Consider the following 24,972-nt stretch of genomic DNA (forward strand, 5'->3'; position numbering starts at 1 on the left):
ATCTCCATCCTCATACCTATCCTCATCCCCATTCCCATCTCCATCTCCATCCTCATACCCATCCTCATCCCCATTCCCATCTCCATCCTCATACCCATTCCCATCTCAATCTCCATCCTCATACCTATCCTCATCCCCATTCCCATCTCCATCCTCATACCTATCCTCATCCCCATTCCCATCTCCATCCTCATACCTATCCTCATCCCCATTCCCATCTCCATCCTCATACTTATCCTCATCTCCATTCTTATCTGTATCTCTACCCCACCCTATGCCCATCCTCATCCCAATCCTCATCCCTATCTCCATTCTCATCTCTACCCTCATCCCATAAACATCCTCATACCTATCCTCATCCCTATTCCCATCTCCATTTCCACCACCATCCTCACCCCCATCCCCATCCTCCTCTTCCATCCCCACCCCATCCAAACACCCATTTTTATCTGGATCTTTATCCTCAGCATCCCAACTTCCATCCCTATCCCCTCTCTCAACCCCCATCTTCTACCCTGTCCTCATTTCTGTCTCCATCCCATCCCCACTCCCATCTCTATCCCCACGTCCATCCCTATCACCACTTCCATGCGCTTCCCCATACTTATCTCCACCCATCTCTATCTCCATTGCCAGTTCCATCCTCATTTCTCCAACCCTATACCCATCTCAATGCCATTCCTATCCCCATTTCAGTATCTGACCAAGGTCAAAAGCAAGCAGCCTTTCCTGTAGATAGATCCCATGCCCCAGGATCAGAGTCCAACCAAAGGCAGAAGACCAGCTGCAAACACAGTTTTAAAGTCCACATGACTTCCTGGACAAGAATAATCCCAAGTACAAAGTCAGGTTTCAGAATGAGCAGCATCAAGGAGGCCACCTGCCTGATGGCCCAGCTGTATTCAGAGATCCAGATGGCACATAATGGCAAAGAACCAACAAAGAACCCTGGCTCGCCAGACTCTCTCACCTTCTTCTGCTACCACGGTTGGACAATAGCTTCCCAAGTTCTCACCGTGAGTGCCTGGTACCCATGGCCTTTGAGGGTGTGTCTTCAGAGATGACTGTGCTCATGCAGGCCGAGGGGTGAGTGCAGAAAGTAAATACGCCCATCCCTTCCCTCAGCACTGTTCATCTGAAATGACCCTTCTGAGGGAAAGAGACACCAAGCAGACAAATTTTGCTTGGGGAAGAATAAATAGTAGTAGTAATAGTTAGAACTTAGGCACAGGCAGAGCTTCAGAATCTACAAACCACTTCCAGATGCATTTTTTTTTTTTTTGAGACAGAATCTCACTATGTCACCTTCCATAGAGTGCCGTGGCATCACAGCTCACAGCAACCTCAAACTCTGGGCTTAAGGGATTCTCTTGCCCCAGCCTCCCAAGTAGCTGGCACTATAGGTGCCTGCCACAACACTCGGCTATTTTTTGTTGCAGTTGTCATTGTTGTTTAGCTGGCCCGGGCTGGGTTCGAACTGGCCAGCCTCCGTGTATGTGGCTGGTACCGTGACCACTGTGTTCTGGGCGCCGAGCCCAGACACATTATTCCACTTGTGTAACACCAGGCCTGGGCAGTAGGAAGGGCCAAGCCTGTTCTGTAAGTCCACCATCAAAGTCACAGCAAAGCCTCCACCCTAAGACTCCCCTTAATCTACTGGCCCCTCCCCCAAGCCAGTGGACTTTGCAGTTTCCTTGTGACTTTGCCTTAAGTGGAGAGAATGGACGCTAGACGTTTCCGTGACTAATTTTGGCTAGCATCAGAAAAGGCAAAGCGGCTTCTCGTCTGACACAGCTGCATGTCGCAGCCGACCCCTATCACTCCTGTCCCCTGGCCACCTAGGGAGGCCGGAGCTGAAGTTATTTCAGACTCCATAGTGAACATCGACACAGTGAGGTAATGGTTGGGTGATCGGCTTATGAAATTAACTCTGAAATATTGCCTGTCTTTATCTTGAAAGCAGAACTTTATTTCGGTCACCGTAACTCGCTTTGGAGATAATGTGCTGGCTCTTCTTTGCTCTGTAAATCATCCTGTGGCCTTTGCAATTTCAGGACACAAACTTGATCCGATTGATATAAACGCCAGAATTGTTGCAAGGGAAATCTGCACCATATTCGTGTTGAACTGTGAGTATTAGAGTTCAATTCTCCTCCCCACCCCTGACGTCCACCCCAAATTCCCCCATGGTCCTGGCTCTAATAGAATCAGCTCAAGGTTCTAGCCCAGGCTCTGCTACCAACATCAAATGAAACTTTGGGCAAATCGATCGACCCCCCTGAGCATCAGTCTTCACATCTACAAAATGAGTTCAATAAGACATACCCCTGCCAACTTTCCAGCTTCCAGGGTTTTTGAGAAGAGAAGTAAATGGGAAAATGGACATAAACTTCGTATAAGGACAGCAAAGTGCTGACCAGACAGGATGACGATGGGATTATTTATATCGCCTCTCTGATGGCCCACACCCCTCTGTTGGCTGAGAGGGATGTTTGGGGGAATTTCTTCCCTTCCCAGGAGTGGCCCTTGTCTAGAGGAAGGGATAATCTCTCCTGTTTCTTGGGTACCACTCTGTAAAAGTGCTTAGAGCACTCCTGCTCCCAGTGCCATTTGTCATGGGGCGGTAATCAATTAGGTTTGGGGGAAGGGTGGGGGAGGGGAATGACAAGTTTAAAATTATATTATTTGCAAAAAAATCCATTCTTTCCTCTCAGCATGCCTGCTCTATTGACTGCTTTCCTTTTCAATCAGCTTGAAGTCATTACACCATATTTCACCAAAGAAGAAAACCACCCTCTTAATATAGAAGTGTCCATGAATATAAATGTCCCTCCATGGTCCCTATTTTAATTTCTTTCTTCTTCCTTTTTTTTTTTTTTTTCTGGTCTCAAACATCTCCATTTCTTTTCCCATCATCCCCACCAGTCTCTCTCTTCTCCTTCAAGATGCTTCTCACAGGAACACTTTCTCCATGAAGGCTTCTCTGCCCCAGCATTGCTGTGTGATGCCCACGGTTCCTTCCTCATCTTCGTCACCTTCTCTGTGCCCTGCACACTCTGGACCCTCTGCTGGTTAATTCTGCCTCTGGGCTGGCTTTAGATGATGCCTCCTCCAGGCAGCCTTCCTGGGCTTTGCCAGACTGAGTTAGACCAGAGCCTGTTCTCTGGTTCACGTCTGTATTCCCATTAGATAATGGGCTCCCTGGGGCCCAGAATTTTGTCTGCAAAATAACTTCAGAGCTAGTGCAGGCCAGCCATGAGGTAGGAGTTCAAGGTCCATTTCTGTTGATTTCCTTCAGAAGGAATCTCACAAGACCCTGCAATGCAGTGGTTTCCATTCCCATCTCCAACCTTATCTCGGCCAGTACCCACCCCTGAATCCCAATGCTCCAAACACAATCCCAATGCTTCCAAACTGGGAATTTTGGAGGAGTGAGGGGTCCATGAACGCCTTTGGCTATCTCTAACCCCAAGGCCTTCACATCTGCTGCTGCGTCTGCCTGGCTGAGTCCTGCTTAGCCTTCAAGTCTCAGCTCAAAGGTCACCTCCCAGTCCAAGTCTGGTTCCTCTTTTATTTTCTGCCACAAGACTATGTTTATTTTCTTCAAAGAATGCCTCCCTATGGATAATTATCTCATGGGTTGGTTCAAAGACTTGTCTTTTGTTCTGACGCTGCCCTAGAATGCACACACCATGAGGGCAGGAATTTCTCTTGTCTACTGTTACGTTGCAAGGGCCTGGCACGCAAGGATTGGCTCAGTAAGTATTCGCCAAGTACATGAGTGCGTGAGTGGTGCCATTCAATTCTTGCCCCAGTCAGGAGGCCTGAAATTTCCAGCCCCTCCAAAGCCCCTCTCCTGGCAGAGGCCTGGGAAGACAGATCCCACCAGCGGGAGGGGGTCCCCAGCAAGAAAAAGAAAGAGGGAAAAAGGCACAACTCTTTGGTTTATGGGAAAATTAAATATTGAGCTGAGCAGTAACCGCAGCCAAAGGGGAAAAAAAACAAAAAGAGAACGACAAAAAGCCCCCAAATGGAGCTGCCATCAGTGACGAGAGAGATAAACGCAGCGTCTGCGCTTATATGGGCTGCAACGGGCCCTTTTATGTGGCAGCTGCTGAGCTGAGCCCACTCCCCCACCCGGAAACTTGAAAGAGGCAGTGAGAGCTCCTGAGAGCAGAGTGGATGCAATAGCGAGAGCCGGGGGCCCTGGGGTCTGGGTCATTGCTGGATCCTCCACCATTCTGAGATGGGGCCTTCCTACATGCAGCCAGCTCAGGAAGAAGCCCAGTGGCTGTGGGTGAAATGCACCCACACCGGCTTCCACTTGGCAGCGGAGGGAGCTGGCTGGAGGCTCCCCGCTCACCTGCCTCGCCCCTCCCCTGCCAGCTGTTATGCTTTCGCAGTGGTAAGAAGATAAAATTAACAACCACAGCCAGCAGTCTGGCTGACTGCTCTGGGTTGGGGGGGTGAGCGGGGGGTGGGGTGGGGGCAGGTAGCATGGGGTAGGGGGACAGCTTTCAAGGCAATAAATTAGGGAGCTTGGGCACAGCAGGATCCAACCCAGGTTAACGCTGGTGGAGAAAGAAAACCTTGTGTACCCATTAGCAGGGAGGCCAGGCTGCAGGTTTTGTTGTTTTGGGTCTGGATTTACATTCTAGTGCTATTTTCTAAGACTGTTCCTTTAAGCTGGTGATTCTCAAAGTGTGTTCCCTGGACCAACAGCCTCCTCCACATCTGGGAGCCTGTTAGAAATATAAATCCTTGAGTCCAGTTCCAGACAGGCTGAACTCCCAGGTGGGGCAGGGTCCTGCAGTCTGTTTTTTTTTTTTTTTCCCCCTAGTTTAATATGAGGGTACACACGATTAGGTTACATTGTTCTCATTTTTAAGGTAATGACCCAGTTGGAGTTGTTTCTTTCACCCAGGATGGGTGCCATATAGCCGTGCATTGTTCCCTTTGGGTGGGGACCTGCTGAACCCTCTCTCCTGTCCCCTCTTCTTGAATTTAATTGAGTTTTATGCATCTAGGTTTTAACAAGTCCTCCAGGCAATTTTAATGCAAGTGTGTGACCCACTGCCTTGACCTATGTAAGCTTCAGGCTCATCTCTAAATTAGGGGTGATAAGAACCACTCGGTGGTGGTGTTATGTGAACTTGGTCCATAGTAGGTGCTCAGTAAATGGTAGTGAAGAGTGTTTCTGACAGAGGAGGCTCAGGGGAATTGAAGAACCTCAAAGGGGCTAGCTACCCCAGGCCCTAGCAGACGGGGCATAACTAGAACTCTCTGGAGCCTCCCTGGCCCTGTGCACTGATTGGATCAAAGGACCTCAAATCTCCAAAGCCCCACCCCCTCACACAACTGTGCATCCTTCTAGTCTTGCCTGGATTGGCTGCTTCTCAACATTCCCAATTCTCTGATTGGCTTCCTAAGCCTCCAGTCGCATGTGGACACTTCCTGCCCCTGGGGTTTGCTGGCTGGAAGCAGCCTGTCCTGAATCCTGTGAGTGGCCGCTGCGTGTGACCGCCTCTGCTCTTCCACGCCATTGTAGTTTATGTGGCAATGGAGCAAATGTGTTTAAGCCCCACGACAGGTGCCATATCTGCAGAGGTGAAATCTATGGGGTGTAACCTGAATCTATTTTACATAGCAGCAAGGCTGGCCAATTTGGGGGATGTTTTCAATATATCCCAGAGGTATGTATTACACACATGGGCAATTTCACCAGGTACCATATTTGCAGTATGGTACCTGGTGAAGCATGAGAGAAGCCTGCATAAGCCCCGAGATGCTTGGGGAGGCAAGTAGGGAAGCGTGCTCAGAGCAGAGCGGCCGCAGTGCCACCCAGCTCCTTACTGGCTGCTCATCCAGAGTAGGCAATGGGCTGGGGTTTGGAGGCTCTGGGGAGACCCTTGCCTGTCTTCCCCCAGTGTGAAAAACCCCTGTCCCTTCCAGCAGAGCTGTGTCTTGCCAAGCACCAGGCCTCAGCGCTCTGGGGCTTAGGACAGAGCTTACTTGCCACTGTCCCTCCTGGCCCAGGACCTGGGGGACCTGCCTCCAAGGTCACAGCCATTCTGCTGAGAAGTGTCCTTGAGGCAGTGTGTCCCTGCTAGGCTTCCAGGGCCCCACCCATAGAAAGAGGATGATGGGGGTGCCTGTTTTACGTGGAGGTGCTTGTGGGAAGTGAGGGATGTAGTGAGCGCACAGTCCATTCAAGTTATTATGGCTTTTTTTGTGTGTATTACTATGTTTGGGGGAAAGCCATTAACCAGGAGACAGGAGCTGAAGTTTCTGTCAAGGTTTTGCCACTGACTTGGCCAGTCACTTCTCTGGCCTCAGTTTCCCCATATAAACAGTTAGGGGCACAGGCAGACCACCTCCAACAGTCTACTCATTCCCCAACATTCAAGGTGATGAGGAGGCCCATGTGCCTCCACCCCGGGATCCCGAGTCGCACCTCCCCGCAGAGCCCCAGGCCCCCGCTGCTGCACCCCTACCTCTGCCCCTGGCCCAGAGCCTCCTTCCTGCAGGAGACTTTTCCCAGAGGGCACTGTGGCCACCGCTTTTCCTGTCCTATCAGCATTTTGGGATTGATTTCCTGAGTCAGAGAGCCAGTAAATCATTCTTGCCGCTCACTTCTCATAAGGCAATCTCCAGGGGAGGCGAGGGGGTGGGGAGGAGCTGTACAGAAGGGCATTTTGTGGGATGGGAATCACTCATTTTTTTTTCTCCTTGACATTTTACTGTGAAAATTTGCAAATCTACCCAAATAGTCAAATAATTGTACAGGGCACTCACTTACCCATCGCCCAGGTTCTAGGATAAAACATGGAACTCCACTGCTTTATTGGATTGTATCTTTTTAAAGAACTGGGTGAGGTGGAGTGAAGCCTCATTCCTAAAGGGGCTAAACTGTCAGCCAGGGCAGAAGAGCTTGATTTAGGGGTGGGGGGCCTCAGAGACCCTATGCCTGTGGCCCTCCCCACCGGTTTTACATGGTCCCAATGCTGGGGCCTCGGCCACCTATTTCGTCTTTGATCTTGAATGCACTATTGTTTCCAAGAAATACCCTCCTTGCTCTCTCCTCACTCCCCAGGACCCTGGACCATCTGGCTCCTCAGCCATCTCCAGCCATGGGCTCCCCATGTCCAATGAATGAGCATCATTTGATTCAGGACCCTGCACTGGCCTCGCCTTCTTTCTCTGCCTATGGACACCTGGCATGAGAGAAGAACCTTCTCAGTAGCCCTTTCCTTACCTGCCCCTGCTCTCAGGACTGGGCAGAGCACCAGGACCTTACAGGCTGCCCACCTCCATATCCTGGCTCTGCCACCTACTAGGTGGATGACTCTGCAAGTCACACATCCTCACTGTGCCTCATCTGTAAAATAGGGTCATCATTATATCCACTTGATTGGGTTATTGTGGGTATTAAGTAAAGTACTTAGACCCTTAGTTGGTACCTGCCAAGTTGCTGGATAAATGTCACCTGTTGTGACTACTGCTATTATAATTGTCATAGATCACTTCCCACCCACCCCCCATGCTTTGGTTCCTGACATGCAGGGGTGCTCCCTACCCCTATCCTTCCCTGCCCTGCACTGTTGCCTGCAGAGTTCTTCCTCTCCTATCTCCCCCAGCCTGCCAGGCCCAGCTCCATGCTGCCACCTCCATGAAGCCTTCCTGGGTTCAGCTTGTACCCAAGTCTTCCCCTGTTATCCCAATTTTCTTTCTGCCAGAATTCTGGAAACCTATGCCCTCCTCCATATCCCCCATCATTCATGGGCTCTTTGGGGGCAGACACTAGGCCTTGTGACCCTCTCCTTGTCCCCAGAGCAGAGAGGTTAGGCCCTCTGTGTGGTCACTCACTAGCCACGTGGCTTTGGGTGAATGGCAGACCTCTGCTTTCTTCTGTAAAATGGGAATAACAAGAAAACTCCCTCACCAGCCTTGTGAGGGAGGAATCCAAAGAATGCTCTCAAAGAGCTCAGCGTAATCCTGGCACACAGTAGGTCCTCATCAGTGCTGGCTTTTTATTGTGAAGATTATTGTGATTATTGTTCACTAATGAGCAAGTGACATAATCCCACCGCCACATGTGCGGGTGGGGAAACAGTCCAGGGGTCCAGGACAAGTCCGCAGCAGAGTGAGGGCTTCTGAGTTCCAGGCCAAGCCAACTTACAGTGTGATCTTGGCCTCAGTTTCTCCTTCCATATAAGAGGCAGTGGGGTTACTTCCCTCCCCCCAAGAGTGTCTACAAGCAGCATCTTTCAGCATCCATCCGCACAGCCTCCCGCCACCTCCCTGGTCCCTGCTCCCCCACCTCTTGATACAACTCTGTTAACACCTGTAACCTCAGCTGCCTGCCTGCGCCTTAAATCACTGGGCCCGAGGCACTGCAGTTTCAACAGCCACATATCACTTGTAATTAAGGGGCCTGTCCCAGGGAGGAAAAGTTTACCTTCTGCCAGAGCCACTAAATCCAGCTCCCAGTGGTGAAGAGGATAAAGCATCCTACTGACCTAACACTTGTCAGGGTTTAATGATGCAGCTGCTGGTCTGCTCTGACAGGGCCTGGGAGGCTGGGGCCGATGTAACTCTGGTTGGCGGGACAGAGAAGCTCCAGGGAATTGGTGAGAGCCTCAGGGGACAGCAGCCCTCTGCCTGGATAGTTCAAGGGACCCATGTCTTCAGCTTGGCTCAGGAGGGCGGGATGCACTCCAGAGACAGTTGAGCTGGGTTCAGAAACAAAGTCTGCTGCTTACTCGCTGTGTGACTTTGGGCAGGTTACTTAACCTCTCTGAGCCTCAATTATCTCATTTATTTAAATGAGAATAAGAGAAGTACCTGCTTCCTTAGGGTTGTGAGGATTAAATGAATCCATATGTTTAAAGTGCTTGGAGCAATGTTTGTTGCTTTGTAATTGCAAAACTCACCACTATTATATTCTGGCTATCCCACGGTATTAATAAAATGGCCTTCTTGAGGGAGATGGGGCCCTCTCAGTCCTTCTCCCTCAGCAGGCACAGAGTAGGTGCTTATAAACATTGGTTCACAGGGCTTGTAAATGCGAGAAATGGGTGAGTGAATTGTTTCCCTGCTAGACTCCATGTTCCTCGGAGAAGAGGTAGCAACAACCAGCTAGTTCTGTGGCCCCAGGGACAACGTGCGCAGCCTGACTGAGTTGTCTGATTCAAATTCTAGGCTTCCCTTTATTGGCAGACTCAGTTTCCTCCTCTGTAAGATGGGGATACTGATCTCCACTCTGCTGGCTTCCTGGACCATGATGAGGACCTGCTAATGGGACGGTGCAGCACAAACATCTCATGGTATCATTTTCAAAAGGAGGCCTGGCATCCGGTAAGGCTCTATGGTACCTATGGCTGTCCTGCTGCCCCTGCGGAGAGAGGCTGTCCTTCTATCTTGGGACAAACTCACGCAGGGGAAAAGCTGGGGCTGAGATGCCCAGCAGACCTGAGCTCACAGGCCCCATTCACTGCTGGGGGTGTCCCCTGCCTCTCTGAGCAGTCTGCATTTTCTCATATGTCCAAGGTCATCTGCCCTGTGGTGTGTAGGGAGTTAGAGGGACAGCTAACAGAACATGCTGGGCCTGTGCTGGGGGCAGAAGGGGCTGCAGTCAAGGGCACTCCACCTTGGCATGCTGTGCTCAGAGACGAAGGAGGGAGGGAGGATTCTAGAAGCCTGTCCAGGAGGCAGTCAGCAGGCTTAGACCTTTGGGGCTAGAACTGGGAAGTGACCGTCCTTGCTAGATGACCCAGTTAGCTCCAAAGTGTTCCTCTGAGCCCCAAACCCATCTGGCTGGCCCCCTCTGAACTGGCACTCAGCCGGTGACCTCAGCTGGCTGGAAGGCTTGTGAAAAGGCAGGCAAGCAGAGTGGGCGTCCTTCCTCCGGGTCCCTGGCCCATTCCAGGTCCTCAAGACAGCAGTGTCCAATCTCTCAGTGTGCCCATGTCCAGCTTGGAGAATCCTGACTAATCCCGCCCCAGGCCTCTTTCCACCCCCACCCCCGCTCTGGCCAGCTCATGGCAGCCCAGACCGGCCAGCTGTCTCAGGCCCCCACTTCCTGTCTGGTTGCCCCCTCAGAAGCTCAAGCTGCAGGGAGGAGGCCTGTAGGGGGGTCCATGGTATCTCCCCGTCCCCTGCTCCCCACGGCCCATTTCCTGCAGTTGCTGGCGGTGGAGTAAGATCACACGGCTGCATTGGAGCCTTCTCAGAGGACCATCTGCAATCCAGTGCCACTTCTCCACATCTGTTCCCATCTTTCCAATTGGTCCCAATGTCTTATGGCTCCTGCCCAGAAAGATCTCTTATGTCCAGCTGCTGCACTCACTGCCCGAGCCCCAGGATGGCACCTGTCATCTCTGCCCTTCTCACTGCCTGCCCTGCCCTAATAACGGTGCCAGCATCCAGGCTGAGAACTTGCTATGTGATTACATGTGCCTCTTATTTATTCCACACACAGATAAGGAAACTGAGGCTTAGAGAGGAAAAGCCACAGCAAGACTGTGGTGAGGGTGGGGATGAGAGGGCTGGGCTCAGGACTGCCGGCTGCATTCTCTGTCCTGCTCTCCTTTGCTAGCCCCCAGGGTGGGGGGTCAGAGTCTTCACTGTCTGGCCTAGAGAGCTCCCACTGATCGACCCCTACCCCTGCCCCTACTGACATTTACAGGATAAGGGTTAGGGCCAAACGAGGACACACTGGGGACACAGTCCTTCACATGGTTGTCACATTTCATGCTCCAGCAAGGGAGGCGCTGCTGCAACCCACATTTAGCAGATAGGGAGGCTGAGGCCCGGGGAGATGAAATAAATTGCCAACGGCCAGGTTCCAGGTAGAGACCGTGGAGCAGAGTGTTTGGGGGCTCTGGAGCCAGCCAGCCCGAGTTTGAATCCTAGTTCTACCCGACCAGATCTGCGTTCCTGGGCACATTTTTTAACCTCTCAGTTTTTGCCCTTGTAAAATGGGGAAAGTAATAAACAGACCCCACCTTCGAGGGCTGTTATTGATGATCTAGCAGGAGTGAAGCAGAACAGAGCCTGGTGGGTAGTAAATGCTCAATAAACATTAGTCACTTTCAGTACCAGTAACTGCTGAACAGGGTAGAAAATTCCTGCCTGAATCCAAAGCCTCAAGGTCCTCCCCAGCTCTCTCAGGAAGTGAACTCCATTTACAGTCAACCTCATTTAATGGAGGGATAATCTTCCAGTGGGGGGTTATCCAGCCTCCTCCTTTTCTAGTTTGGAGGCCCTGGCTCACTTGCATGTTGCTCCCCCAGAATGGTGGCAAGGGTGCTGGAGAGTGAGAGGGCTTGGAGTGGGGCCTGCCCAGGGGGATCAGAGCAGCCCAGGCCTGGTGCTCAGACTCCGGGGGACTTCTGGGGTTGGACAATAGAAGGTTTGGGTCCAGACCTCCTCCCCCTCAGTACCCTCGGAATTCTCTACAGCTCTGGCCTGGATCCTAACCTGCCCAGCTGTCTTCCTTCTGCCTCCTCTGCAGAGCAGCAGCCTGGATCCCTGGAGTCTGTGGCCACTGCCATCGCCTGCGGCCAGTTAATGTAATTAGTCCAAGCTCAGTAGGTGGCTCATCCACTCTGGCTCCAAGATGGGAAGGAGCTGATCATTTTCCACTCAGCAGGCATCCAGGAAGGCAGGGGGCTGCACTCTGAACCTCTCCTTCCAGTAGTCCTGCCTGGGACCCTCAAGGGATCTCAGGCCAGTGGCCCCCATCCACTGACCCACCCTTCCCCCTGGACCACCATATATAGCAGCTTCTGCCTGGAGGATGCCGCATCCCCCCACCACTATCTTGTGCACGGACAGGCTTTTTGATAGGGGATTCTGCAAACCAGACCCCACATTCCCACTGGCATCCTTCAGAGAAGTAGAGCTGTGGTTACTTCTGTTTTGCTCAGGCCTTTTAGTGGGGTGGGGTCTACTCCCAGCCTGCAGATCTCCTTACCCCACTTGGAGGCACAGACAATTTTTTCCAAGTCAAGGGAGGCCTTTGTCATCCTAATATTGATGCTGGAAATTTGCTCCTTTTTCCAGGGAGGAGCATTGGGCTGGGATTCCAGATAATTAGCTTCAAGAATCTGGTCTTAGAAACCAGGAATCCAGCCTCCTACAAGTACTAGGTTCTGGCCTGGCCTCAAGGAACTGAGCTCAGCCTCCATCACCTCCTAGAATTTCCTGCACCCTCTTTTCCTCTGGGAGGCCTCACCAGCCCCAGGATGAGTTTCTGTTAATGAAAAAGCTTGAGAAACTGGTCACAGGAGAGCTTCTTGTAAACACATTGTCCAAAGTCCATGTAACAGTCAGACTGGAGGTGGCCAGATGGTTTTAAAAAGCATCAGACATGCGTAGGGATAGACATATCAATGACTAGGGTAGAATAGAAAGTCCAGAAATAAACCCTCACATTCAGTCAATTCATTTTCAACAAGGATGCCAAGACAATTCAAAGAGGATAGAGCAGTCTGTTCAACAAATGGTGCTGGGACCACACGCAGATGATGAATTTGGACCCTTCCCTCACACCATATATAAAGATGAGCTCGAAATGCATCATAAACCTGGATATAAGAGCCAAAAGTCTAAAAACTTCTAGAAGAAAAATATAGGGATAAATCGTGACCATGGGTTAGGCAAAAATCTCCTTCAACATGACACAAAAATTACCAAGGACAAAAGAAAACTAGAGAAACTGGTCATCATTGAAATGAAAATATTCTGTTTTTCAAAGGACACCATTAAATAAGCAAAGAGAATCTACACCATAGGAGGAAAAATACTCAAATTATATAGCTGATAAAAAGCCTGCTGCTAGATTAGATAAAGAACTCGAACAACATAGTGAACAGACCAATAATTCAATTAAAAATGTCCAATTGAAGGATCTGAATAGATTTTTCTCCAAAGAAGATACCCAAATGGCCAAAATGCCCATGGAAAGATGCTCAGTATCATTGGTCATGAGGAAATGCACATCCAAGCTACAATGGGATATCACTGCACACCCACAGGACGCCTGTGTTAAAAAGATAATAACGTGTGTTGTGTAAAGATATGGAGAAACTGGAACTCTTATGCTGCTGGTGGGAATATAAAATGGTGCAGCCATGGTGGAAAACTGTCTGGTAGTTCCTCCAAAGGTTAAATGTAGCATCACCATTTGACTCATGATTCTCCTCCTAGATCCAAAAAGCCAAGAGAACTGAAACTACACATTCCCACAAAAGTGCGTACATACTGTGTTTCCCCGAAAATAAGACCTACCTGAAAAATAAGCCCTAGCAGGATTTCTATGCATTTGTTAAATATAAGCCCTACCCCCATAATAAGATCTAGTGATGGGCGTGGCTATGCAGATATGCTGCATTTCAGCCCGGAGAGGAAGACATCCCCTGAAAATAAGCCCTAGTTTGTCTTCTTGAGAAAAAATAAATATAAGACAGTGTCTTATTTTCAGGGAAACACAATAGATGTTGATAGCAGCTTTATTCATGAGAGCCAAAAGGTGGCAATGACCGAAACGTCTATCTGCTGATGAACGGATAAATAAAAGTAATCTGTCCGCACAATGGAATATTATGCAGCATTGAAAAGGATTAAAATGCTGGTACCAGCTGCAACCTGGGTGGACCCTGAAAACATTATGCTGAGTGAAAGAAGCCAGTCACAAAAGGCCACACATTTTATCAATATAATCCCCTTTGCTTGAAATATTCAGAGGTGAACTGGTAAATCCATAGAGAAAAAAAGGAGATTAGTGGTTGCCTAGGACGGAGGCAGAGAGGGCCAGCGTGGCATGGGGAGTGACTGTTAATGGGCACGGGGTTTCTCTGGGGAGTGATGAACATGTTCTGAAATTGATTGCGGTGGTGGCTGCACAGCTCCGTGAATAAGCTGAAAGCCACCAAATTATGCCCTTTCAATGAGTGAGTCATATGTTATGTAAAATACATCCTGATAAAACCTTTTTTGAAAAAAGGAAAAGAAAAAAGCATTAGCTATACTTGATAAAAATTCAGTAGACATACTGGAAAAAAAAAAACCAACTAGAGATGTCATGCAGAGTCCGTTAACAACTGTTCTTTGGGGTGGCAGCTGTGTACCCTGGCCCCAGACTTGGAAAGCATGTAATCTGATTTGGTGTCACTCTTGCCTCAGGTTCTAAAAGTCTACTTCAACTGCCAGCCTTGCTTGGTTGGAAACCTCCAGAAGAGAGGTTGGGATCCTGAGATGGAGATAGACTATTTTATGAATTTTTTTTTGCAGTTTTTGGCCTGGGCTGGGTTTGAACTCACAACCTCTGGTATATGGGGCTGGCATCCTACTAACTGAGCCACAGGTGCCACCCTATTTTATGAAGGTTTATCAATACTTTGTGAGCCTTGCCTCCCTACTCAGTGGGAAACTTCTCCAAGAGCAGAGTGGTTAATGTGTTAGATGGCTTTATACACCTGCTCTGCCACTGGGTGACCCAGGCAACTGATGTCACCTGTCAATCTTTTTATCTATCAAAGTGGAAGATGTAGGATCCGCCTTGCAGAGATTTTGTGGGTGTTCAATGAGTTAACACTCAAAGCACAGTGCCTGGCACACTAGTCAAAGCTCAGTGAAGGAGGGTGGCCCACGTGGTTGGGGGAACAGAGAGTCAGCTTCAGAGTCAGACCTTGAATCTTACTCTGCCGCATCCTGCCTCAGTAACTAGTGCTGGCTGAACTGTGTCCCCAAAGATGATATATTGAAATCCTAATGCCCAGTCTCTATGAATGTAACCTTATTTGGAAATAGAGTCTTTGCAGATATAGTTAAGTTAAGATAAAGTCATACCGGATTAGGGTGGTCTCTAATCCAACGACTGGTGTCCTCATAAGAAGAAAATCTGACAGAGACTCAGACACTGGGAGAGAAAGTCATGTGATGATGGAGGCAGAGATGGGAGTGATGTGGAGATGGGACTGTCAAGGATGGCAGGGGACCCCCAGAAGCGAGGGGAGAGGCCAGAAAAATTTGTCCCTGCAAAGGGAGCAAGGCCCTACTGACATCTTGATTTCAGATTTCCAACTGCTGGAACTGTAAGACAAGACATTTCTGGTGCTTTAAGCCACCCAGCTTGTGGTCACTTGCTATGGGCTGCCCTAGGGAACTAATTTATCAGCCAAGGCTCAGTTTCTACACCTGTGCCATGGACCCGTCTCCCTTTATGGAATGCAAGTCCATGAAATGGGGTTTGTATTATTCTCACTGTGTCCGTAGCATCTGGACTGTGCTTGACGCCTGGGAAAGCCTCAGTAAGCAGCTGATGAGTCACATGCATGAATGAATGAAGTCCCCATGGCTCACCTTCAAATGTCACTTTCTCTGAGAGTGACACTTCTCCCTCACCTCCCTGTGTAAAACAGCGCCACTCCCACTGGTTGTTCCTGACTCACTTTACCACTTTGTGACATCCTGGGTGTTCCGTCTCTTTACCTACTCATCCTCTGCCTCCCTCTGTCCCTGAGGACCGAGCTTTGGTTCATCTTGTTCACTGTAAACTCCAGTGCCTACCACAGTGCCTGGAATGTACAAGTTGCTCAATAAATATTTGGTAAGTCAATGAACGAACAAATGAATGAAGGGAAAGTAGAATGCCCATAATGTGAACATCCAAGTCACTTTATAATAGATTTGAACAGAAACAATTCTGCTATTCTGTTTGTTTGACAGGAAATTCAATATTAGATTGTCCCTGTCAAAGAGGACATGGGGATTTGGGCCAGGTCTGCTGGACTCCAAGTTCAGGGCTCCTTTCAGAGGTTTTGAGTAGTGAGAAGGCCCTGGATAGTGGTATCAGAGAATCAAACACAGAGGGGGGGTGCAGGAATGGAGAAACAAGGGTATGGATGGTCTCTCTTCCTCCCAGACACCTGTAGGCCACCATGGGGCAAGCAATCCTGCTGACCCTTGGAGTTTCTGAGCACCAAGGTCAAGGTCCCTGCTCTCTCCATTCTGCCTCCACCCAAGTGTTTGACTGACATTTGCATTACTCATGGCCTTTGTATCAAAGGTAGGGATATTTCCCTTGGGAGTCAGGGTTGCTGTTAGGAGCACCCACCCTGGACTGGAGCAGACCCAGTGGGACCCTCACTGTGTCTCTCACAGGGGAGAGTCCCTTAAACCTGCAGTCCCCAAACCCTGGCCTGTGGACTAGTACAAGTCTATGGCCTATTAGGAACCAAGATGCCCAGCAGGAGGTGAGCGGCAGGGGACTGAGCTAATCTTCATCTGTATTTACAGCCGCTCCCCATCATTCCCATCACGGCCTGAGCTTCACCTCCTATCAGATCAGCAGCGACAGTTGGAGGAAAACAGGACTCCCACTGATTCTGCATTATGGTGAGTTGTGTAAGTATTTCTTTTCATTGTTGTTATTGAGACAGAGTCCCGCCCTATGCCCTGAGCAGAGTGCAGTGGTGTCATAGCTCACTGCAGCCTCAGATTCGGGCTGTGGGCATCCTGCTGCCTCTGCCTCCCAGAGATGCTGAGATTACATCATATAGTAGAACGTCCATAGTCAACCACCTCCTTAAGTTGACCTAATTTCAACTGGACGTGTACCACACATAGCATCAGTACCACAGGCCTAGTTCCTTCTATTGACCACCTCTGTTTGTTGACCAGTTTGTTACAGTCCCTTGAGGGATCAACTTACTGTATATCACAATGAAATAATAATAGAAATAAAATGCACAGTAGATACAATTGCTTGAGTCATCCCCAAACCACTCCTATCCTGCTGCTCTGGTCTGCAGAAAAATTATGTCCCATGGAACTGGTTTCAGGTGCCACAAAGAAAGAGTCTGCTGCCTTCAACTCTGAGAGACTCTGTTCTCTAATCTGTAAAGTGGGGACAACCTCCAAGGGCTCTTGGGAAAGATGGAGCATGAGTTGAGCCCTGAGTCCAGTGCCAGCACACAGAAGGTGGCCTTGATTATTAGCTGTGGGTTGAAAGGGCCCCACCTGCTAGCCGAGAAACCTGTTCCTTGTCATTCTAAAGGAACCAGAAGGGCAGAGTCTTTCAGCTTCTGTGGGGGGCAGGGGTGGGGCGTCTGCCACTCACAACATTTAATTGATTGTAACAGCACACCCTTAACATGCTTCCTCCCCCCACAACCTGCACCCCAAGAAGAACTTTGCAAATCCTTCCATGACTGTGTATAATGCGTTCCCGGGGCCCAGTACGCAACTTTCAAATTGGCTTACAATTTATCTGCAGCTCGGATAAAAACATTTTAATGACTATGTGCAGCACACACCCTTGGTGTCACCCACAGGGCTCCCAAATGTCTTTCCCCACCACATGGTGGGATGTTATAGGCGTGAAATTACAGCCGCTCTCCCATTTTGATCTTCACCCTGAGGCCTCTGGAAATGGCTGGGAAAGAATGTGCTGGATGTGGATGTGTGGATGGCAGAGCTGGGGCGGCGGGCTCTCTGATGGAACCACTGTGTGCTCTGATGTGGGGGGGCAGGGGGAGAAGAGGAGGACCCTGAGCCCAGGCCTCAGCTCCCCGCTCCCCCTCTGCCCTGTTCTGACCGCTTCTCTTCCCCACTGCCAGCTGCTGGGTGTCCTTGCAGCCCCTTATGGTGCAAAGGACACCCAGTGTTCCATAGCCTCTGCTCCCTTGGAGGGCGGTCTTTGTGTGTGAAGGCAGTGTCAGAGGCAGTGACCAGAAATGGCAAAACAATGCCCAGATTTTGAATTTTGAAGCCGTCTTTGAAATATATTGGAAGAAGGTCGTAGACGTGAAAAAAAGAGCATGTTTTGAAACCTTTCTAATTGTGCCTAATTTTTAACCACCAGAATCACTATTTGGCATAGGAGATACTATTTCCTGGTCACCCAGAATGTGACAGGCCCTGGGCCCAGAACATCCTGCTCTGTGGAGTACCTCATTTAACCCCCCCAAACTTGGCCAAGTCACGTCCTCCTCTGAGCCGGGTGTGTGCCTCCCGGGCCCACATGGCTGACGAGTTGCAGGAGGTGTTTGCATGAGAAGCTCTCCAGTGTCAGCCTCGCCCTCCCCTTGGGGTCTGGCGCCTTACTGAGCTATAGCCTCCATACAGCTCTGGGCAGAGATAACCACCACCCTGTAGGGCCCAGAGTGAATCCTTTCTCCTCCATGAGCCTCAGCCTATGAATCTGTGAATTGGGGATAACAGCAATATTGACTGTGAAAAGACTTTGGAATTGGCACAAACCAGGGAAGTGTGACACACTGCTGTCATTATCATGCTTGGGATGTATCCCAGCTCCTTCCCTAGGTGTGTGGTGCCAGACACACAAACCTTCCAAGCAGAAGACCAGGGAGGACAAGTAGGCAGAGGCCACTGGCACTGAAACAGTCAGGGAACCAGGGTGTGTGAAGCCCTGTTTCCAGAATGTTCATTCCTCAGAATGGTGTGAGGCTCTGCGAAGTCGTGAATAATGGACTTCTCTGTGCTGGGACTGAAATCACGGTTCGGGTAGGGACAGCCATACCTGTGCCCGGGAGCAGGCAGGCTGCAGACGCCACCAGAGAAACAACAAAATCCAACCCCCTGAACTCTTCCATGTTCCCTCGTGCTGGGCTTAGTGTTCTAGAAACCTCATCTATGGCAAACCTGACAACCACCATAGGCAGACGGCATCCTTATTCCTATTTTGCAGATGGGAAAACTGAGGCCCAGAGAGACTAATAGATCTAAGGTCCCATAGATCTGTGGTTTGGACCCAAGCCAGTATGTCCTTAAACTGTACACTAAATGGGGGAGGGGGGAGCCTCCTCCTGGGTCCATGGTAAGATGGAGTGAGAATTCAAAGGAGAAAGGAAAAATACATTTGTATGTGGATAAGAATATAAACACACATGTAAATACACAGACAGACACACATAGCAATGTGTAGATACAGATATGTATAGTAGAAATTTAGACCAGTGCTTCTTAACATGTAGCCCCAGCCCAACTATATCACCTGGAGACTGTGCAGAGGGCGGATTCTCCATCCCTGCCCCAGACCTGCTGAATCAGAAGCACTGGGGGCGGCACCAGCTGTCTGCACTTACAGCCTTCCAGGCAGTTTTGATGCAGGGTCTAGACTGAGCACGGGTGGTCTCCATCACAGGCTTTGGACTCAGATGGCTGGTACAACCTGACAAGTCACTTCCCATCCCCGAGCCTGGGTCACCTCATGCAACAGGGGTCATAACATCTCCTGGTTCACAGGGCTGTGAGGATTCTAAAAGATAATCCGCACTGTTGGGCCCATGCCAGGAGGGACCAGTGACAAACACAGGGAGCTCTGAGCACTGGGACAGCCAGAGGATGGGCTGTGATGCGTGGGTGCTGTGCCAGGGACAATCCTGCCCTGAATTTCTAGCGGTCAGCTTTGGAAGGTGGGGGTTACTTCCCTGAGCCCCCCTGGAAGCCTCAGCTTCCTGCAGAGCTCACGGAGCCCTATGGAGTTCCCTGGTATGGCCATCCCAGGGGTGGGGACAGAGATGGCTCCTAATTCATACATCAGGAGTGGACCAGGGAGGGAGCAAACGTGGTAGGAGGGCTTTTCCTGCAATGCCACTTCCTGCATCACAGTTTCACCAGGAAGCCAGGATGCACCACTGGCTCCCACTGTAGGATCGATGTCCCTCTGGAGGTCTGGCCTTTGGATGTTTTCAATTTCTCCAAAAGTAGCGGCTTTCAATGGGGCCTTTATGTTTTCATTGATTGCCCAAGTCCAGCAAGCTTTGTTTTCCGGATAAATATTATTTGATTAGAAAATCAGAGAACACGGAGCCCAGAGTTGAGGCCATGTCCCCAGCATCCTGGAGGCAGAGCTGGAATCCGAGGGTATAACTGACAAGAACGACAGAGCAGGCAGGGGCTGCAGAGACCATTCAGAGCAATGCCCTAGTGTTACAAATGGGGAAACTGAGGCTGGCAACTGGGTTGCCCAAGGACCCAGCCCAGCTAGAGACAGTCATGCGCATTTTACAGATGCATAAACAGAGGGACAGAGAGAAAGTCAGAATCCAGGAGCCCTAAGACCCAGCCCATAGTGCTCTCTAGGGAATCTCCTGATTTTTCCACATCTGCACAAAAGCCTTGGGAGGCTCATGGAGGGGGTCTCTGAATGAGGGCCAGAATCATTCTCTCAGTGGCAGGTGTGTAGTGGGCGGAGATGCTGTTTCATGCTCCCCAGGGAGGCTCCTGGGCTGTCCCCACCCTACATGTGCCTTCCTCCATGGTGTGTTTCTGCTGACAGGGCTCATGGATGTGCCCTGGGAAAGGTGTGCCCACAGCTGCTGGCTCAGTGCCTAGTGCTCGCTCCCTATGCCCTTACCCAGTGGCAGAGCCTGGAGCCAGAGGGCCTGTGAATGACCTGCTAGGTTTGTGTCCCATGCCTAGCCCCTTCCGGCACAAGGGCAGAAAAGAGAAGATACCAGCACAACAGAAATTTCGGTGGGTGGTTCCCCGGGATGGCCTCTCTGTGTACGCATGCATGTGTACGGTGCACACACACACACACACACACACACAGACACTCACCCTCCTCACTGAGATGCCAAAGGCCAGGGGCCCTGCACTCACCCATGACGTTGAGGAAGATGTTGCCCGATGCCAGGACCACCTTCTCCCGGGTGGCGCGGTCGTAGATGCCCACGTGGCACTCGTAGGGACCGTTGTCGGAGATCCGGACCTCAGGCAGCCTGGGGGAGGCAGAGGACAGGATGAGGCTGCTTGCCTGTGTGGCTGGGCTGAGAGGAGGAGGAGAAGGAGGCAGAGAAGGAGGATGTTGACAGCTCCATGCACCGTGTTCAGCTGGAATTCCAATCTGCACCTGCTGGGCCCTGGAGCCCTTCTTTACCTTATTGGCTTCTGTGGTCTCAGGACGATGCCCCTCCCAGCGCACCACGAGGATGACCCGGGTGAAGGGGTCACTTAGCATGTCACTGGTACATGGTAGCAGCTCAAAACTCTCACCTAGGATGTTACCTGGGACTTGTTTATCATCGCCATGCCATGTAGGGATCCACAGTCCCATTTCACAGCCAGGGAATTTGAGACGGGGACACAATTGGCCCCCACCCCATAGGGGTAATAAGAACCAAGATGAGATTTTGAATTCCTCTCTCTACACCGCTGCACTGCCACTCTCTGCCCAGTCCTGAGGATGTTGAAAAGAAATACAATAAAATCCCTGTCCCCAAGGAGCCCCCACCCCGAAGGACAAGGAGGCAGGAAGCTGATCTGTGCTCCACGGTCACTAGGCAAGGTGTGGACTTATCTGAGCCTGGAGTGGTCAACAGCCTCTGTGAACACACAGAGGTTCGCGTCTGGTCTACCATGGAAGGGGGGCTTCGTATCAGGGGAACTTTGTTAAGAAGATGCCGCCTCGGCTCGGCGCCTATAGCTCAACCGGCTAAGGCGCCAGCCACGTACACCTAAAGTGGCGGGTTCGAATCCCCAGCCCGGACCCGCCAAACAACAATGACGGCTGCAACCAAAAAATAGCCGGGCGTTGTGGCGGGCGCCTGTGGTCCCAGCTACTTGGGAGGCGGAGGCAGGAGACTCGCTTGAGCCCTGGAGTTGGAGGTTGCTGTGAGCTGTAATGCCACGGCACTCTGCCCAGGGGGACAGCTTGAGGCTCTGTCTCAAAAAAAAAAAAAAAAAAGAAGATGCCACCTCGCTCTACACACTGAGCTCAGAAGAAAGAGCACGGTGACAGTGGGAACAGCTCTCACCTCTGCGAACGGTTGTCTTTGTAATTCAGACTGGGAAAGAAAACCAAACTTTACTAGGCATCCTTTCTGAGTGACAGTCACCTAGGGTGACATTTTTTAGATAAGAAAATGGAGACTCAGTGAGAGACAGCATGACTTACCCATGGTCCCGGGACTAACAAACAGTAGGAGAAGAATTTGAACTTGGTGACACTTACAGGTGTCGGTTACACAGGCAACCTGCTTAAGCGACTTTCGTCGCCGACAGGGGTGTGGGTGGCATGCTCAGGTGACAGCGCCACAAAGAAATAGACTCAGGGGACATGTGTAGCTCCCCAGGTGATGTAGTAAGAAAATCATGACCTGGTTGACACCCAGCTGGATATGCGTGCAGGTAACCACCACCTAGGTGATGCGTTTATGGGAGAGCAACACAGCTGCTGTGTTTAGGCAATTGCTACACTGAGGACACACTCAGGTGACAGTAACATAAGCAATATGCTCGGGTGACATGTGGAGGTGACACCTCACACATGGTATAGAAGGCAGCTTGGGGGACACCTGGATTGGTGCCTTATAGAACACGCAGCTTCTCAGAGAGGACTGTTTCTACCCCAGACGTCCCTTTACTGGGTCGTCCAGCTGCAGGCATGGCCCAATCCTGCACCGTTAACCCACGGAACACTCTTGGGCACCGTCCTTGATACCTCCTGTTGCCGTCAGTGACCACGTCCTGGGTGCTCAACCTCCTCTATAGATCCTGAACCTCGCACTCTCCCACCCCCAGCACCTCTTCTCTCCTGGAATGTGGAAGCAAAGAGGCAGAGGGTTCACTTTCTGCCTCTGCTGATGTCTCTCCGGGATCCACTCTCACCATCCAGATCTTTCAAATGCGTGAGATGAATGGTACCCCGCTACCCGAGTCCCTTCAAAGGCTTCTCTCTGCTCTTAAGAAACAGACACGAATCCTGCATCGTTGTCTTCAGCTGTGTCTCTTGCCCTCCCTTCTCCTGCACCCCTTCCCCTGCCTCCAGCCACCAGGGTGTTTTTACCATTCTTCCCAAGTTCCCAACTTCCCATGCGCCACATTCCTTTTTTTAAAACTATAAATTTTATTTTGAGTAAGTTTAGACTTACAGAAAAGTCACAAAGACAACAGAGACCCCTGTGTAGCCCTCCTCCGGTTTCCCCTGTTGTCACCACACTGTATGGCACCACCCCCCTGCCCCCGGCAATCTCGGGCTGTCATCCGCAGAGCCTCAGCTGCCAGGCTGTAGCTTTCACTTGGACCCACCCGCCTCTTCTTGGCGCCTCATCGGAGATTTTGCCTTCGCTGTTGTCTTTCTAAAGTGGATTAAGCGGCGCAGAGACTGTCTTTCCCCAGATTTGAGTGGCATTGATCTGCCTGCTGGATAGAAGGCCTTCCGCAGATAGTAGGGACCCGAGGGGGGTGAGGGCGAGGGGCCCACTCTCATCAGCAAAGGGCCGCGATCAATAAACTATTAATAACTGCAAAGGTTTCTGGAGAGATCAGTGTAATGCAGTTTAGCGGCCGGAGTTTACCAACACTGACGGCATCTCTGAAGGGCAGGTAACTGTGTTTTTGAAAAGCCAGGCACAGGAAGAGGGAGGACCCTGTTGGCTTCCCTTTGGCCTATGTGACTCTGCTCAGGTGAGGCCATGCAAGGGCCAGTCACTGAGGTTTCTGCTGGGCCTGGGGCCAGGACTATGGGCCACCCACTTTCAGCTCAAGTATCAGATTTAAGCCGTCTGCGTGCCATGCCTGGGGCTCAGCCTTGGGGACGGAGACAGAGATGCCCAGGATTTGGTGTCTGCTTCCCTGACTTTGTCTGGGCTACCAACTCCGCTTGGAAGGCTGTTCTAGATACAGAGATGCATAAAACTCCTCCATAAGCTCTACTTTGGGGTGTGGCCACCACCAGGCAGGCTACCCTGACTGCTCCGCCCACTGTAGAGAGAATTCATCTCCAGGCGCCCAGGGGTGTGTCTGTCTGGGGGCCCATGCCTCTCCACGTCATGTTCCATTTTAACTTATTCATCCTCCTTCCCAAGCTGTGAGCTCCTTGAAGGCAAGCCTGCCCTGTGGTAGGTGCTTAGGGCTTGTGCACTGCACGGATGAGGACAGCAGAAGCAGCCTGATGGGGGCTTAAGAGCCCTGAGTTCTAGTCTTGGGCTCTGCATCTGACCAGCATCCAATGTTAGACAAGATCTTTTAGCTTCTTGGAGCTTTGGTTTCTCCATCCGCTAAATGGGTGCTATTAACACCTGCCTTGTGGGACTGTAGCCATGAAGGGGGGGGGGTGCTAGTATTTATAGAGATTTACAACGAGAGGCATTATGCTGAGAATTTCGCCCTCTCTAAGTGAATCCTTGCTACTACTCTATTTTAACACGATGACATTATATGAAACATGCGATAATATGTGTTATTACATGACAACAATAATATCATTATCCCCATTGTATAGCTGAGAAAACTAAGGTACAGAGAGGAAGTAGATGACTGAGGTCACAGGGAGCAGGTGCCAAGATCTTAATTCAAGCTGGATGGGCACCAGAGCCCGTGCACGCTCTCTGCCCACCCTCCCCACATCGCCCCCCAGCTCTCCCTTCACCAGCGAGTTAGTTTGAGCTCTCTGGTACCTGAATTCGCCTCTCTCACTCCTGAGTGTATTTTTATTCTGAGCCTCTCCAGGTAATGAGAGCCATATGCTCCCTCCCTGCTGGGAGGAACAGGATGGCCTTTTATTCTCCTAAATTCCCTGCTTCAAACTTCCAGTGGGTCCCTTAATTCTGGAGACTGGGGTTTGCTGAGCGAGTCCTGTGCACATTCTCCACACCTGACTCGATTTTACAGCCTCTGCTTACTCTTCCCTTCCTGCCTTTGTCTTTCCACTGGGAAGAGTCCTAGATTCTCATGGCATCAAGACAGAGGCCTCGGAAGCAGAGTGTGGGGCTGGGAGGAAGCAGGAGATGAGCCTTTGACTTTGTTTCCTTGCAATGTTGGGCAATCAGGTGATCTAATATTTCACTTTTGCCGAACACTGAGGCCTAAATGAGTGAACACAGCCAGACGCACTGAGAACAGGATCTAGTGTTCTCCCTTTAGCCCACTGACAGATTAAAACCTTAAGCAAATTGGGGAATCACTACCACCTACTAAGCCCCACTAGTGGTTCTGAGT

General features: G+C 50.6%; 1 protein-coding gene across 1 annotated transcript in view; it reads right to left on the reverse strand.

The window, feature by feature from the left end:
* The window catches only part of IGSF21 (immunoglobin superfamily member 21), a 242,056-nt gene that overhangs the window by 20,537 nt on the left and 196,547 nt on the right, over nt 1-24,972 (reverse strand). Inside the window, exon 4 of the mRNA XM_003783853.1 lies at nt 20,635-20,753. Coding sequence (XP_003783901.1) covers nt 20,635-20,753 — 119 coding nt within the window. The remainder of the gene's footprint in view (nt 1-20,634; nt 20,754-24,972) is intronic.

The sequence above is a fragment of the Otolemur garnettii genome, unplaced genomic scaffold, assembly GCF_000181295.1.
Source record: "Otolemur garnettii isolate 467f Iridium unplaced genomic scaffold, OtoGar3 scaffold00009, whole genome shotgun sequence".
Classification (NCBI taxonomy): Eukaryota; Metazoa; Chordata; class Mammalia; order Primates; family Galagidae; genus Otolemur; species Otolemur garnettii.